At 42.2% G+C, this 16,744-nt stretch overlaps 1 protein-coding gene across 2 annotated transcripts; it reads right to left on the bottom strand.

Moving 5' to 3' along the window:
• Positions 1-1,065: 1,065 nt before the first annotated feature.
• On the bottom strand, positions 1,066-14,866 carry LOC129555372 (glutathione S-transferase omega-1-like). Of its 2 annotated transcripts, XM_055424707.2 has the most exons (6): positions 14,677-14,844; positions 14,366-14,474; positions 9,702-9,924; positions 6,905-7,003; positions 2,076-2,182; positions 1,066-1,296 (listed from the first exon to the last, which is right to left on the bottom strand). In XM_055424707.2, exons 1-6 carry the CDS (start codon positions 14,708-14,710, stop codon positions 1,143-1,145), a joined length of 726 nt encoding a protein of 241 aa, XP_055280682.1. In that variant the 5' UTR covers positions 14,711-14,844; the 3' UTR covers positions 1,066-1,142. The 2 variants fall into 2 exon arrangements, with proteins under 2 accessions (XP_055280682.1, XP_088698439.1); XM_088842313.1 differs by lacking the exons at positions 1,066-1,296; positions 2,076-2,182 and adding an exon at positions 4,371-6,232 and having other exon boundaries at positions 14,677-14,866.
• Positions 14,867-16,744: the final 1,878 nt, after the last annotated feature.

Genomic DNA, 16,744 nt, shown 5'->3' with positions numbered 1-16,744 from the left:
AAAGACTCCTTGGAAGGAAAGTTATGACCAACCTAGATAGTATTTTAAAAAGCAGAGACATTACTTTGCCAACCAAGGTCCGTCTAGTCAAGGCTATGGTTTTTCCCGTGGTCATGTATGGATGTGAGATTGGACTGTGAAGAAAGCTGATCACCAAAGAATTGATGCTTTTGAACTGTGGTGATGGAGAAGACTCTTGAGAGTCCCTTGGACTGCAAGGAGATCCAACCAGTCCATTCTAAAGGAGATCAATCCTGGGTGTTCATTGGAAGGACTGATGCTAAAGCTGAAACTCCAATACTTTGGCCACCTCATGCAACGAGTTGACTCACTGGAAAAGACTCTGATGCTGGGAGGGTTTGGGGGCAGGAGGAGAAGGGGACGACAGAGAATGGGATGGCTGGATGGCATCACTGACTCGATGGACATGAGTTTGAGTGAACTCCGGGAGTTGGTGATGGACAGGGAGGCCTGGCGTGCTGTGATTCATGGGTTTGTGGAGAGTCAGACACGACTGAGCGACTAAACTGAACTGAACTAAACTGAATCATACTGCAGTAGGGCCACATTAAATGACTTCATTTCATTTTGGAAAGACCCTACTTCCAAATACAGTCACATTCTGAGATACTGAGAGTGAGGACATCAACCTACGAATTTTAGGGACAAAATTCAATTCATAGCAATACTTAAAGGATGAATTTTGTGATGAGGAAAAGGAAGAGGATTCCAAGCAGAGAAAAGGCATATGCAGAAGCCATGAGGTCAGAAAAAATCTGAAGATCTAATTAAGCAATCATAATGATGTGAACAAGAGATCAGCTGTGAGAGGCAAGCACTGGGACAGTCTGAGGCCAGCTCATGATCAGCCTTGAGAATAAGTGCACTGTTGTTTATCATCCAATCTATCAGCATGGACTGTGATACCCCTTAGAGTCATTTGAGCATTCTGAGACAGGAAATATGTTTATATTTCTGCAGGAGGGTCTTAAGGAAAGCCCACAGTATAGCCAAATTTGATGTCAAATCAGAGAAGGTGATTCAATAAAACATGAGAACACTTGGTAAAATAAAAGCATGGTATTATTCATGTTAGTGAAGCAAAGTATCAGCTATGTCTTCATTGCTGACTCTTGTTTCCATCAGAGACCATAGTCACAGGCCTCGGGGCTGTTCTGCAAGTAGAGGTTGAAGAAACCTTGAAGGGTCTTCACATCGGTGGGGAGGGATGATACTATGGGATCGTTCTTCATGGCTGCCATCCAGAGCTTTAGATTTGGAGTGTGGTCTACATACCTGCGGGAGATGTATGAATGAAGGGAGAAAGAATGAAGGGATGAACAAGGCTAAGCAGGAAGGCATTGCAGATGTTCCTATAACTCGCTAGTTTCATATTGTTTTCCTCTAATCTTTTCAAGTAGTCCTTTAGAAATATTTCTTTAAAATAGGCATAATCATAAAATATGAGATTTGAAAGATATTGCAGAGGTCCTTGTTTTGTGGAAGAGGAATCTAAAACTAGAGTGAAGTGACTTGCTCAGTTAACCTAAGAACTTGTCCAAACTGAGAGACTGATTTTTTTAAAAAAAATGAGAACATGAAAGATGACTAAGAACATTACATATTTATTACTCTCTGGTCAGATTGCGACTAATAGTAACTGTAAGCTCCAGGAAGTAGGAGTAAGCTAAGGTGGCTGCTAAACTTCAAAACATGGAGTTTGGATAACAGTGTGGGACTCTCGCTGGTAAATGGGAGGTGGCATTGGTCACACAATCTTGCCTGACATCCTTATGAAAATGTATATCCTTATGGATTTTTAACCAAGAGGGAAGGAGTAAATCATTTTTCAAACATTTTACTACCTGTCAACCACCCTTGCCCACCCCCAGAGATGGGAGAAAATCATGAGTGCAGATATAGGGCATGCCGTGGAAAGTCAAAGTATCCTTCTGTTGGCTGCTCCCATTAAGCTATTTGATGAGATACATTAATTTTGTCCATAAAAAGGTTAGTATATACAATTCCAGTTATCATTATCTTAAATTATGCAAAAAAATATTCAAATGTCTTACTCATTTAACTCCAAGGCTTCTAGCCATTCAAACCAGGGCCAGATGAGGTAATCAATCATAGAAAGAGAATTGCCACCAAAGAAGGTTGTCTTCTTATTAGTCAGAACCTGAACATTAAACAGCATAAGAGTACTTCTTATTTCTGCATCTGGTAAGGCAAGACAAGTAAGTGACAGTAGCAACTTTTGCTCTGACATAGTCAAGTTGGGGTTTGTCTGATTAGTTTAAGCTTTAGAATCTCTTGGTTTGGGATAATGCAAAACAGTCTGTTTTACTGGAAAGGGGAAAAAAGTAAAACCAGCCACAGAACACAAGATTTTTGCAATACACATACCCAACAAAGGACTGGTATTCAGTATATAGAAAGAACTCTTGGGAATCAACAAGAAAGAGGCAAACAATTCATCAGAAAATTGTGCAAGACTTGAATTTCACAGATGAGAAGTTCCAAATGGCCAATAATCAATTGAAAAAGCGCTCAGCTACATGAGTCTTTCAGGAAATGCAAATTAAAATGAAAATGTCATACCACTTCACATCCATCAGAATGGCTAAAAGGAACAAGATGAAGTTAGTAACTCTGTGGACCCACTGCTGGCAGGAGTATAAATTGGTTTAGCCATGTTTTTAACATTGTCTATGGTGTTCATTGGAAGGACTGATGCTAAAGCTGAAACTGCAATACTTTGGCCACCTCATGCGACGAGTTGACTCAGTGGAAAAGACTCTGATGCTGGGAAAGGTTGGGGGCGGGAGGAGAAGGGGACGACAGAGAATGAGATGGCTGGATGGCATCACCGACTCGATGGACATGAGTTTGAGTGAACTCCGGGAGTTGGCGATGGACAGGGAGGCTTGGCGTGCTGTGATACATGGGGTCGCGGAGAGTTGGATACGACTGAGCAACTGAACTGAATTGAACTGAACTAAAGCTGAGTGCATGCAGACTCTATAACCTAGTAATTCTACTTCTTGAAAATGTGAACATATAGTCACTAAAACATAGATATAAGAATGTTCAACACAGCACTATTTTATAACCCCAAAGTGGAAATGTTTACTGTCCATCAGGGCTAAAATGAATAAATTGTGCAGTAGTCATACATTGGAACACTATACAAAGTATAGGAATGAACTAACTACACATCTAATATAGATGAACTTCAGAAACTTGATATTATATTATATGAAAGAAGTTAGACCCCAAAGAATGAATATTATGATTCCATTTGTATGAAGTACAAAAATCATTCAAAACTAATATTTTCTTTCTTGATACGGGTGCCAGTTTCATGGTTATGTTTACTTTGTAAATTCATCAAGCTATATTCTTACACTTTGGGTAAATCTCTGCATATAATACTTCAGTAGAAAAGTTTACTTAAAATATATTGGAAATAACTAGATTAATTATTAAACAGATACCAAATAAAATTCTTTGAAAATCAAGCACAAAAGTGTATGACTGAAATTTAAGAAGGTGAATTGGTATTCAGTTCAGTTCAGTTCAGTCGCTCAGTCATGTCCGACTGTTTGCCACGATGTGAATGGTCATTTTTATATATATAAAAAAAGTATATATATATATATATATACTTATATATAAGTATAAAACCGAATTGGTATTACGGTTCTACAAAGAGAAGAACTGAGATTATTATCTAGCTAATTATCACCAAACCATTTTGCCATTTATAAGATATCCATAGTTTTTTTTTCAGGGCCCTTATAATATTCTGCATTGTAAACAGGTTGTTTATATCTACCTGAGTATGTTTTTGGTCTACCACCAAATTAACCATCTGCATAGTATGAACTGCCTATCACTTTCTATCTCCCATACTGTTCAGCAGAGTGCCTTGAATTATTAGGTACTCAGAATGCTACAATGAATCAATATTGTTTCAGTTCAGTTCAGTTCAGTCGCTCAGTCCACTCTTTGCGACCCCATGAATCACAGCACGCCAGGCCTCCCTGTCCATCACCAACTCCTGGAGTTCACTCAAACTCATGTCCATTGAGTCGGTGATGCCATCCAGCCATCTCACTCTCTGTCGTCCCCGTCTCCTCCCACCCCCAATCCTTCCAAGCATCAGAGTCTTTTCCAGTGAATCAACTCATCGCATGAGGTGGCCAAAATATTGGAGTTTCAGCTTTAGCATCAGTCCTTCCAATGAACACCCAGGACTGATCTCCTTTAGAATGGACTGGTTGGATCTCCTTGCGGTACAAGGGACTCTCAAGAGTCTTCTCCAATACCACAGTTCAAAAGCATCAATTCTTCGGTGCTCAGCTTTCTTCACAGTCCAACTCTCACATCCATACATGACCACGGGAAAAACCATAGCCTTGACTAGACGGACCTTGGTTGGCAAAGTAATGTCTCTGCTTTTTAATATACTATCAAGGTTGGTCATAACTTTCCTTCCAAGGAGTAAGCGTCTTTTAATTTCATGGCTGCAATCAGCATCTGAAGTGAGTTTAGAGCCCCCAAAAATAAAGTCTGACACTGTTTCCACTGTTTCCCCATCTATTTCCCATGAAGTGATGGGACCAGATGCCATGATCTTTGTTTTCTGAATGTTGAGCTTCAAGCCAACCTTTTCACTCTCCTCTTTCACTTTCATCAAGAGGCTTTTTAGTTCCTCTTCACATTCTGCCATAAGGGTGGTGTCATCTGCATATCTGAGGTTATTGATATTTCTCCCAGCAATCTTGATTCCAGCTTGTGCTTCTTCCAGCCCAGTGTTCCTCATGATGTACTCTGCATATAAGTTAAATAAGCAGGGAGACAATATACAACCTTGACGTACTCCTTTTCCTATTTGGAACCAGTCTGTTGTTCCATGTCCAGTTCTGACTGTTGCTTCCTGACCTGCATACAGGTTTCTCTTTGGGGCTGTCCTTAAAACCATAGTGACTGGTAATTATATTGTGCATAATAAAGTCAGTATTATAGTTTCAGTCAGAAGGAAATAACCTCTCAGGAGCCTTAAACATGAAAATGATAGTACTCATTTCACAGCATGAGTCCTTAACTGGGAGTCTATAAGCACAGGTGGGAAGAAACTTATATGCCTCCCTACTAACCCCAAATTTAGCAGGAAGTGTACAGATTTTCTACTGCTCAAGGGGTCAGCACTCTCAGCCTCCACATTGTTCAGGGCCAACTATAGTTGAACATAGAGATTTTTTGAAATCAGGAAACATGATCATCTTCATGTCCATATATATGAAAACTTAGATGAAATGGACAATTTTCAGTAAAAATAGAAATTACCAAAATTGATTTAAGAAAAAATACAACACCTCCCAAATTAATTACCATTACAGATTGAACTCTACCCACATAAAAGACACCAGACTCAAATATTCTACATAAATAACCAAAACATATCAAATGGTTTCAGAGCTTAGACATCCAGAGAAAGTAACAACTCATTTTATGAGGTGAGAATATCCTTGATATAAAAAAACAAATAAAGATACTATTAGAACAAAGTAATCTACTATATAAACAAATATATAAATATTCTTTAAATATTAACTAATTTTAGAATATATATGAAAACCATTTAAAACAATTAGGTTTTATCCCAGTAATGCTAGCATGGTTCAACACCAGAAAAATCTGTTAGTTATACTATAGTCTTCAGTTTAAAGGGAAAAATTTTTTATGAACATTTGAAAAGATGTAATAGAAACAGACAAAGCATTCAATAAAATCGAACACTCATTCATGGCTTAAAAAAAAAACCCAGCAAACTTCCAGGCTCAGTTGGTAAAGAACCTGCCTGCAGTGCAGGAGACCCGGGTTTGATCCCTGGGTTGGGAAGATCCCCTGGAGAAGGAAATGACAACCCACTCAAGTAGTCTTGCCTGGAGAATCCCATGGACAGAGGAGCCTGGCAGGCTATAGTCCATGCGGTTGCAAGAGTTAGACACAACTTAGTGACTAAAAAGAGAGAGAGTAATAGAACTTTCTTAATGGAAAAAAAAAAAAAGGCTTCTGAAATCATCTACAGCAAAATTCATACTTACTGATAAAAGGCTGAATTTCCATATGAAACAGGAACTGTGTCTTCCGTCAGTAAAAACCTAACGCTCAGTGTGAATGGAAGAGGAATTCTCATGTAAAGGTCCAAATGGCAGCTCTCCTGGAAAGCAGGTAAACCATATCTGGGCTTCCCCAAGTGTCTGTCTAATTCATGGCATCTCTTTGTGGTGGGGAATGTTTATTGTATAATATTAAGTAGAAAAAAACACAAATGATTTATGCTCTGATTCAGTTCAGTTCAGTTCAGTTCAGTCGCTCAGTCGTGTCCGACTCTCTGCAACCCTATGAATCACAGCACCAGGCCTCCCTGTCCATCACCAACTCCCGGAGTTCACTCAAACTCATGTCCACAGAGTCGGTGATGCCATCCAGCCATCTCATTCTCGGTCATCCCCTTCTCCTCCTGCCCCCAACCTTTCCCAGCATCAGAGTCTTTTAGGTTAATGTTTAAAAATATACATAGAACAAGCATAGAAAAATTAAAACAGATGACAAATTGTGGAAATGTGGGTGACATTTTTCCTTGATATGTTAATGTCAATGCAATAAAATGTTCTAAAAGCAAGTCCATGACAAAACATTTTTAGGTGTTTTCATTTATATCCTAAACACAACAGCTTATAGCTATCTGTTGTAAACTAAAATTTCCTTTTTGGTGTTATTGTTAATTCCCTTAAAGTAATTTTGGAGATGGGAATATGAAAAAAAAAGAACAGAAGAAAAAGATAGAAACCATGTATTACTCCCATAAAATCAAGAAGGGGTTGATTACCTCCTCCAGCTTGCTGAATTCTTTATGCAGTTCTTCTTTTAGACCAGAGCAATCTTCCTTATTTTGCTTTCCAAGAAAGCCTACCATCAAAGATGGTACCTAGACAGAGAATTATTTCTTAGTTTATCAGTGTGACGCTAACTGTATCAGCCCCTTCATATAAAAGCACCACAGAACCCTTATAGTCCCAGAGTCAGGGTGTTCTAGAAACTTTAGTTTCTGTACTCACAGAGGTCGGGTACTGATCTTAAAAACAGTTTTATGGCCTAAGATGCTCTAAGAGTCAAGATTTTATAAGCAGCGATTAGGAGAAGCCATCTTGTTGAGTTTGAGTCAAACATATCTTAAAAGGACACTAATAGAATTATTGCTCATTGAATTGTTGAGTGGCTGAACAAACAGGTCTGGCACTGAACTGGACCATTCCAAAATCATGCTGGAAATTGACCTGATGGGAAGCACTCTTTGCCACCAGTGAACAGAGCACTCGACGCTATGGTTTGTGCCCCTGCCAGATATTGGACTATGAGGTTACTGATGCCAGGCTGGAATTGAATCTTGCAATCACCCCAGCTCCTGAAAGCCAGGAGCTCTGCCACCAGCCACTCTCATCAGCAGAACCAGAGCCCCACCCCATGCCTACTTCTCCACATGTCTCATTTCTCAACTGAACCCTGCCATGTGTGCACGTGAGAGGAAGAGCCTAGGTCCCAGGCCTTGGCCCCAGCTGCAGCAAGAGCTGGGGAGGAGATTTTCCTGATCTCTACCCTGGGACAAGCATGAGAAGACAGCTCAAAGTGGATGACAGACTGAAGACTTGACCAGTGTAGCAGCAGATGCTTTAATGCTTGTGGTGGAGGTGTTTGTATTTTAACGCTCAGTCTTTGGTATTGGCTCACTGCAAGAGACAGAAATCCACTTGTCCCAGTGTAAGTAAACAAGCCCTTGTAAAAGTATAGGAGAATGTCCAGAAAGCCTATCCATGTTGGTACAGCTTGCCTTCATTGGAACTGAAGGTTTGCAGGCAGCCGTTCCTTCCACATTTCCATCTGGGTCTGGATGGTCTTTCATCTCTGCTTCTCCTTGAATGTCTGCTTCATATTATTTGCTAAATGTCAATTCCCTTTGCAATGTTCTTAACCTCTGCTTTCCTAAAAATTCTTTTTTTGTGTCTTTGGTTTGTTAAGTCTCCAATGATATAAACATACAGCTCCAAAATCTCAACACCTTTATTGTCTTAGTTTGTGTCTCATTCCCAAGTTCTCAGGAAAAAAATTATTGGTCTGGGGTACAGCTGGGGGCATTTCTGGCTTGCTGAGCTGTGGTCAGGAGGATGGGGTCATGTGGTACTTAAGGCCACCTCTTCTCTGAGTGTGAGCAGGGAAGAAATGGTGGGCATCTCCAGCTGTTAGCTCCTTTTCTTTCTAGACAGTACAAGGAATCTCAGTATTAAGATTCTTTAATTCTCCAACAGCTTTCTTGGAAACACCATATTCCATGTCTATCATCTTTGACAGTGGAAATCTCTAGTATTCTTTCACTCTCATTCTGCTAAGCCAGCCAACTCCCTCTTCCTTCCCCACTGGTTTTTCCCTTTTCAGTGTTTCCTTAAACAATATGTTCTCCCTACAAGTCTCACTTTCTGGATGTTCTTTTCACCATTTTTTTCCCTAGAGACAAGATGTTTCCTATTATGCTGACATATATCCTGATGAACTAACAGAATTATATAGATATATAGATATAACCTGATGTGGCTATTCACATTGTCTACTGTTGGTCATTTCTTTTTTAATACTAATTGTTTGAACTAATCTAATTGTTTGAATTAATACTGATGCTAATCCAAATACAGAAAGTTCTTCTACAGGAATGCCATTTACTCAGCATAAGGAGCTGTTGCCAACACACAGGAGATGCTCACAGATAAACACTGTGGCTAGAAGAACAAGGGCTAACGTTGAGTATTTACCATGGATTGGACTTCATGTGTTTTATATTAACTGATTTTGTTTCAGTGGCACAGGAATCCTTATTATACTCATTTTATACATGAGCTGAGGTACAGAAGTAAATAATAAGTAACTTGCTTAGAGTCACACAGCTAAGAAGTGGCAGGGTTGGTGACAAGCCTAGGCAGTGAGCCAGCATCAATGGAAACACGGCTCTCATCCTAAGAAGCTCACAGCCCTGGTACGACACACAGGTATATAACTTACATACAAGAAGGCAGCAGTCCCCACAGAGGAAGGTTAGCGCATGTGGGAATACAGAGCTGGGCACTAACAAGCTTCTGGAAGACAGCAGTCTCCGGACAGGTAGTGTTTCCTTAGTGTTTGCTGGGGGTGGCAGGGTGGGGGTGGAGGTGGGGGTTGGGTTCCAGGACAACCCCCCCGCCCCCCCGCCAATAGGAAAATCTGAATGCTCAAACCCCTTATATAAATCGGCACAGTATAGTCAACCCTCAGCCTCTATGGTTCCACTCATACAGGAGTGCAGACTGCACAAAAGAGAACTTGAGACAACCAGGCAAAGTGAGAAGGGGGAAAGAGTCTTCTAGAAAGACTAGAGAAGAAGGTAGCAAGTCTGGGAAAAATTTCAGCATGACAAGAATATAAAGTGTTAGGAAAGTAAAAAGGATTCAGATCATGAAAGGGCGCATAGAACATGTCAGAGCCGGCAAGAGCATAATCCTGTTTCTTTCCCTCCCAAATCACTGAACCAAGAGTGACAGCACTGATTCAGCTTTGAAAACAAAGGTATTTTAAATAGGAGCTGAAATTCCGTAAACACGCACCTTAGAAAAGGACTCAAAGACCATCTTTTGGCAAGCTTTCTCATAGGGGTCGCCTGGCAACAGCTTCTTCCCTGGATATGCTTCATCCAGGTACTCACAAGTGATGGCAGATTCACAGATCAGTTGACCCAGACTGGTTTCCAGAACTGGCACCAGGCCTGAGGGATTCTTCTTGAAGAACCACTCAGGCTTATTTTTCAGGTTGATGTTGATAACTTCATGCCTGAAAAACACATAAAAGACAGTGAAGACAGTAACATTTTTCTTGTTTTCCTGAATAAAATGTCATTGGCTCCATCACCCACTTAGCTGATCAGACCCCAAATTTTGGAGTCAGCATGGCCTTGATTCCTTCCCCCTACCCACTCTTCCTCAAATGGCATGGATCAGCAAGACCTGTCAGCTGGACCTTCAAATCACAGTCTGGCTTCATCTGCTTCTCAGCTTTAACACTGCCACCTCGTCCAAGACATCACCTGCCACCTGGACCTCTACAGCAGTCCCACTGGCCCCTCTGCTTCCACTCTGGCCTCCCTACAGTCACTCACTCTACTTGTGCATGTGTACTCAGTCACTAAGTCGTGTCAGGATCTTTGCAACCCCATGGCCATGGACTGTAGCCCACCAGGCTCCACTGTCCATGGGATTTCCCAGGTAAGAATACTGGAGTGGGTTACCTTTTCATTCTCCAGGGGATCTTCCGGACACAGGGATTGAACCAGTATCTCCTACATTAGCAGGTGGATTCTTTACCACTGAGCCACCTGGGAAGTCCCCACTCTCCATATACAAAGGTAAGCTGGATGAGGCTACCCTCCCACTTATTTACAATTGCTCCTCACTGCAATGCGGATAAACTCTGAAACCCTTTTTATGCCATGTGATCTGGCCCTAGGTTACCTGTCACATCTGTTTCCTATGACTTTTGCTTTGATCATTATGATCTGACCACACTGGCCTTTTTTATATCTCTTGAATTAATTTCTTCATGGAACTTAAGAGATGCATCTGAAATTACTTTGCTAACTTAATTACATATTTGTTATGTCACCTCCTTAGAATATAGGCTTCGTGAAAGCAGTGATCTGCTTGTGTGTCTTGGTCATATTCATAAACAAACATGTAAATGAGCAAAGTTTTAAATAGATTCAAATGGTATGAAGATATATGATCATTTTCGGATAGGTACTCAACACACATTGGTTGAATAAATAAGTGGAAATTCTTCAAGATTGTCAATTAGATATTCCATTTGGGACTAAGATGTATCTTAATTGTAAAAATATCTGAGCCAACTAATTGAGTTTGTTCAGGTCTCACTACATGAGAATCAACATAGTATTAATAAAATTCAGTTTCTTTTGCTAATCGGAATAGAAAGTTCATCAATTTTTACAAGAATATTAAGGAATCCAAAAAATTCATCCACAAGATAAGCTTTCAGATTAAATTTCCATGCATTGATATTTTTTTCAAATGGCACATAACTAAATTATACTAAATAAACCCATAAAGAAGAAACAAGTGAAGTCTGAACTATATTGTTTTTAGATCTGATTTCTGCCCTGCCTGAAAGATTTAGGGGAAATAAGAGGAAGGGAAGTTTCATATAATTGTTAAAGTCAGGTCTCAGGTCCATATCATTGTCAAAGCTGGATAAGTGTTCAATAGAACCGATTAGTTACTCAGAAATAATACACCTCAGCATCTTTTGTTCCTTTATCCCCATCCACCTGAGTAGCTACAAAATCATTTAGCTTGAGGATTAAATACACAGTCCCTCCCTCTCTCCCATAGAAAGAAAGGAATAGCCAGAATGAATACTAGCGTTTGTGTGTATGTATTAAAGGGTTTGTCTGCTGACAGATTACTGTACACTCATATACAAGCCACTGCAAGAATAATGAGGCTCTCTGCCAAGGAATTATCAAGATTTCTGAAATTTCATACTATGAAAAGAAAAGGTAAATCCTGGGCTTTTGTAATAAACAAGGCTCTCAGAACACATGTGCATTTTGGTAATCTGGCATGATGAGCCAACAGGGTAACATACTTGCTGCAACAAGTTGGAAGATGTGCCTTTTAGAGAAAACCAGGCTTTAGTAGATTCTATAATGATCCAACCAGTCAATCCTAAAGGAAATCAGTCCCGAATATTCATTGGAAGGACTGATGCTGAAGCTGAAACTCTAGTACTTTGGCCACCTGATATGATGAACTGATTCATTGGAAAAGGCCCTGATGCTGGGAAAGACTGAAGGCAGGCGGAGAAGGGGAAGATAGAGGATGAGATGGTTGGCTGGCATCACTGATGAAATGTCCATGAGTTTGAGTAGGCTGTGGGAGTTGGTGATGGATAGGGAAGCCTGGCGTGCTGCAGTCCATGGGGTTGCAAAGTTGGACACGACTGAGTGACTGAACTGAACTGATAATGCTGTACAGTCGGCATGCATGCATGCTAAGTCGCTTCAGTCATATCTGACTCTTTGTGAGCCTAAGGACTGTAGCCCACCAGGCTTCTCTGTCCATAGGGATTCTCCAGGCAAGAATATGGAGTGGGTTGCCATGCCCTCCTCCAGAGGATCTTCCTGACCAAGGGATTGAATCCGCATCTCTTAAGTCTCCTACATTGGCAGGCAGGTTCTTTACCACTAGCTCCACCTGAGAAGCCCCATGGTAAAGTCAGCTACCTCTCTAATCAAAGTCCCCTGGGACTAAAAACTAATCCATGAACATAGTAGACCTCTTTTGTTTGCACTGTCCGGCAGCTGTTACCACCCTTCACCCCCTATACACACATTTTTATGGTAAATCAATCCCGTTTCCCTTTGGAAACCTATGCCAGTAAGTAAGATAGGGTTGTTTTCAAACTAGAAGTCCAGAGGGCCACTCACCCAGGATTTTGTGCCCTCAAATCCAGCTGTGTCTTAATGCTGGATTTTTCTTTTTAAAAAAATTAATTTAATTTTTGGCTGCACTGAGTCTTTGTTGCTGTGCAAAGGCTTCATCTGGTTGTGGAGAGTGGGAGTTACACTCTAGTTTTGGAGTTATACTCTAGATTCTTCAATTGTATGAGCACAAGATATGTCTTTTTTTAATCCAACTGAATTGGATATCTGTTAATTCAATAAGAGATTCTGACTAATACAGTAAATATTACAATATTTAGATAAGACAATGTTTTGATAAATGTTACTAAATGTTGAATATTTTGCTATGTGTTCAGAATCAGTTTCACCCAGAATATGATGGAGATCTTACTGAAGTGATAACTGATTGATAAACAATTTGGTTTTTTTTCCCCTTTGGAATATATCTTACCTTTTTTAGGGAAAAGGAATTGCCTGCTTAATTCTCCCCCTAGAAGACTAAAAGTAGTTTATAAATTCTAAGCACATAGATAGAAAATTTCTTTGGAATGGGAACTCTCTCTTAAAACTTCCACACCACGTGTATCTAATGTTTGTTCAATAGATTCCAAAGGTCACTGTAAGGGAGAAGGTTCCAGTGGCTCTTCAGTGTCAGAGAAAAGCCAATGACTTGCATATTTCTTGTGGAAAACGCCTATGTCAATAACCTTGCTAGTTTCTGTGTGGCTTCCCCAAAGCATGAATTTTTAGGCATAGACACTTTATTTGCTTCAACCAATAACCCAAACTATAGAAATATGCACAGTACAATTAAATCAGCACTCTACTTAGAGGAGTGTCAAGGCCGGGACTCTGGACTGGGATATAGGGCAATATAGCAGGACTCAGAGTTCTGCCAAAGCTCAAAGAGCTACTACTTGTGAGTACAATTGCTGTGATCTCTGCATACCACGAGCTTTACTGGAGGTCTAGCTTTTCTGGAGGTCTAGCTTTTCTGACCGGAGAAGGCAATGGCAAGCCACTCCAGTACTATTGCCTAGAAAATCCCATGGATGGAGGAGCCTTGTAGGCTGCAGTCCGTGGGGTCGCTAGGGGTCGGACACGACTGAGCGACTTCACTTTCACTTTTCACTTTCCACTTTCACACATTGGAGAAGGAAATGGCAACCCACTCCAGTGTTCTTGCCTGGAGAATCTCAGGGACGGGGGAGCCTGGTGGGCTTCCGTCTATGGGGTCACACAGAGTCAGACACGACTGAAGTGACTTAGCAGCAGCTTTTCTGACGGAGAAGGCAATGGCAAGCCACTCCAGTACTCTTGCCTAGAAAATCCCATGGATTGAGGAGCCTGGTAGGTTGCAGTCCGGGTGGGGTCGCTAAGGGTCGGACACGACTGAGCGACTTCACTTTCACTTTTCACTTTCCACTTTCACACATTGGAGAAGGAAATGGCAACCCACTCCAGTGTTCTTGCCTGGAGAATCCCAGGGACGGGGGAGCCTGGTGGGCTTCCGTCTATGGGGTCACACAGAGTCGGACACGACTGAAGTGACTTAGCAGCAGCAGCAGCAGCTATTCTGATCCATAAAATGTCTAATTAAAGGGAACGTCCCAGACTGGTGGAGTCTGTGGCATCGGCCCCCCGCCCCCACCTCGGGGATAGGGTCCCTAAGTTGCCTATCTCGGAAAGGCTAAGATTTGCAGTAAAGGGGCCCCGCCAGAGTTTCCTACTGAGGCCTTCCTCAGCAGCTGGTTCATGGCCAAATTGGGGAGCAGCCCCCTCCTTGGTCCTTACCGGATTCCCTTGGCCCTCAGGACCAGGAGCGTCCTCTTGGCGAAAGGACAGAACCTCATGCTGTAAACACGGATCAGGCCCTCGGGGACGGGCCCCGGGGGGTCGCTTCCTGCGGGGAGAAGCGGACGCAGTTACAGCCCAGAGAGTGGCAGGGACCCCCAGCCTCCGGACCCAGCGGTGGAGAGGTCCTGCGTGCTGCGGCCCCAGTCTCTTTCCCCCGGCGGGTGCCTTCCCGGGAGGCTGAGCCGCACCCCGAACCGCGGCCGAGGGTCGCCCAGATCCCCGCTGCAGATCGCGGAGTGCAGCCTTACCCTTCCCCAGGCTCCTGACCGTTCCGCCGGACATTGCAGCGCAGCACAGGCCGAGCTCCCAATGGAGTTTAAAGTCCAACCAGGAAGTCGGTCGCCCCTCCCCTATTTTTCTCAAAAGTGCCAGGCTGGGGCAGCAGCCAGCCCGGCCTGGGCTGTGTGCACAGGGACCCGCGCTGCCCGGGCTCTGAAAGGAAACCCGAGCGCAGAAGCCCCTGGGCGACCCGACCCAGCGCTCAGGCCGGATTCCCCACCCTCTTCAAGAAGGAAAGCTCGGCTACCGCAGCCTGGGCGCCTGCAGGGAGATCACAGCCAGTATTCCCACTGTAGGCGCCTTTGTAGGCGCCATGTGAAAACTGGAGTCTTAAACTCACCCTTTCTGAGCCTGTTTCTTCTGCAGTATGGTTGTTGGAAGGATTCGATTTTTACTAAGTTCTTAATACATAGTTCAGTTCAGTTCAGTCGCTCAGTCGTGTCCGACTCTCCGCGACCCCATGAATCACAGCACGCCAGGCCTCCCTGTCCATCACCAACTCCCGGAGTTCACTCAAACTCATGTCCACAGAGTCGGTGATGCCATCCAGCCATCTCATTCTCGGTCGTCCCCTTCTCCTCCCGCCCCCAACCTTTCCTAGCATCAGAGTCTTTTCCAGTGAGTCAACTCGTCGCATGAGGTGGCCAAAGTATTGGAGTTTCAGCTTTAGCATCAGTCCTTCCAATGAACACCCAGGACTGATCTCCTTTAGAATGGACTGGTTGGATCTCCTTGCAGTCCAAGGGACTCTCAAGAGTCTTCTCCAGCACCACAGCTCAAAAGAATCAATTCTTCGGCGATCAGCTTTCTTCATAGTCCAACTCTCACATCCATACGTGACCACGGGTAAAAGCATAGCCTTGACTAGACGGACCTTGGTTGGCAAAGTAATGTCTCTGCTTTTTAATATACTATCAAGGTTGGTCATAACTTTCCTTCCAAGGAGTAAGCGTCTTTTAATTTCACGGCTGCAATCAGCATCCGCAGTGATTTTGGAGCCCCCAAAAATAAAATCTGACACTGTTTCCACTGTTTTTCCATCTATTTGCCATGAAGTGATGGGACCAGATGCCATGATCTTTGTTTTCTGAATGTTGAGCTTCAAGCCAACCTTTTCACTCTCCTCTTTCACTTTCATCAAGAGGCCTTTGAGTTCCTCTTCACTCTCTGCCATAAGAGTGGTGTCATCTGCATATCTGAGGTTATTGATATTTCTCCCAGCAATCTTGATTCCAGCTTGTGCTTCTTCCAGCCCAGTGTTCCTCATGATGTACTCTGCACATAAGTTAAATAAGCAAGGTGACAATATACAGCCTTGACGTACTCCTTTTCATAGTAGGAGCTCAATAAATTGAGGTTTATTATGACTACTATAAAACTGATCAATTACAGGAAAATAAGTAGATACTCTCTTTTGCAACTGCTTATCTTTACTGTAAAAACTTTCATTATTTACATCTTTCCATCCAGAGAAATGATGCTCACATGTTGCTTTCTCAATTTTCTTGTACACATTGCCTTTCACAAAAAGCAAATACTTGTCTAATACACAGAAGGTCATTGATACGTTCACTTAATAAATGGAGTAATTTCCAATATGCTGTATAATCTTTTTCCATGTTTAAAGATCCTAGAAAACCTACCTCATGGGTGAACATTTTAGCGAGATGAGAAAAGTCATCTTTCAGATGTCACAGAACTTGGCTACAACCCAAGAAAAGCTGAGAAACTGGGAGTGAGATGAATTCTTTGTGGAAAATAAATGTTCTTTGTTGTTGTTTTGTTTTCCTGTGGATGGTTCAGGACAGGTTTTTGGTTTTAGAGCTCAATAAACTCGAATAGACCATTGCTCTTTTGGCCTTTAAGACAAGCTGAGATCTACAAAGGGATAAAACCTCAAGCTGAGGATTAGGCTTAATCTGTCCAGGACTGGTCTAGTGATGATGGGATGGAGATTTGCAAGGAAACAAAGTTGAGAGAGGTAAAGTGGGTTTAGGAGGATTGCCCGCTTCCTAAAAATGGTGAAACACACTGCTT

Source organism: Moschus berezovskii, chromosome 12 (assembly GCF_049115385.1).
Source record: "Moschus berezovskii isolate FMDL1 chromosome 12, NW_MosBer_1.0, whole genome shotgun sequence".
Lineage (NCBI taxonomy): Eukaryota > Metazoa > Chordata > Mammalia > Artiodactyla > Moschidae > Moschus > Moschus berezovskii.
Note: the sequence above shows the minus strand (reverse complement) of the source record. Positions and strands in the feature narration are given on the sequence as shown.

Coding starts and splice junctions, on each gene's coding strand:
- LOC129555372 (XM_055424707.2), bottom strand. CDS start 14,710: ATGTCCGGCGGAACGGTCAGGAGCCTGGGGAAGG. Junction 7,004..9,701: donor TCTTTGAGTCCTTTTCTAAG/GTGCGTGTTTAC, acceptor TTCTCTGTCTAG/GTACCATCTTTGATGGTAGG. Junction 2,183..6,904: donor AATTCAGCAAGCTGGAGGAG/GTAATCAACCCC, acceptor TTTAATGTTCAG/GTTCTGACTAATAAGAAGAC.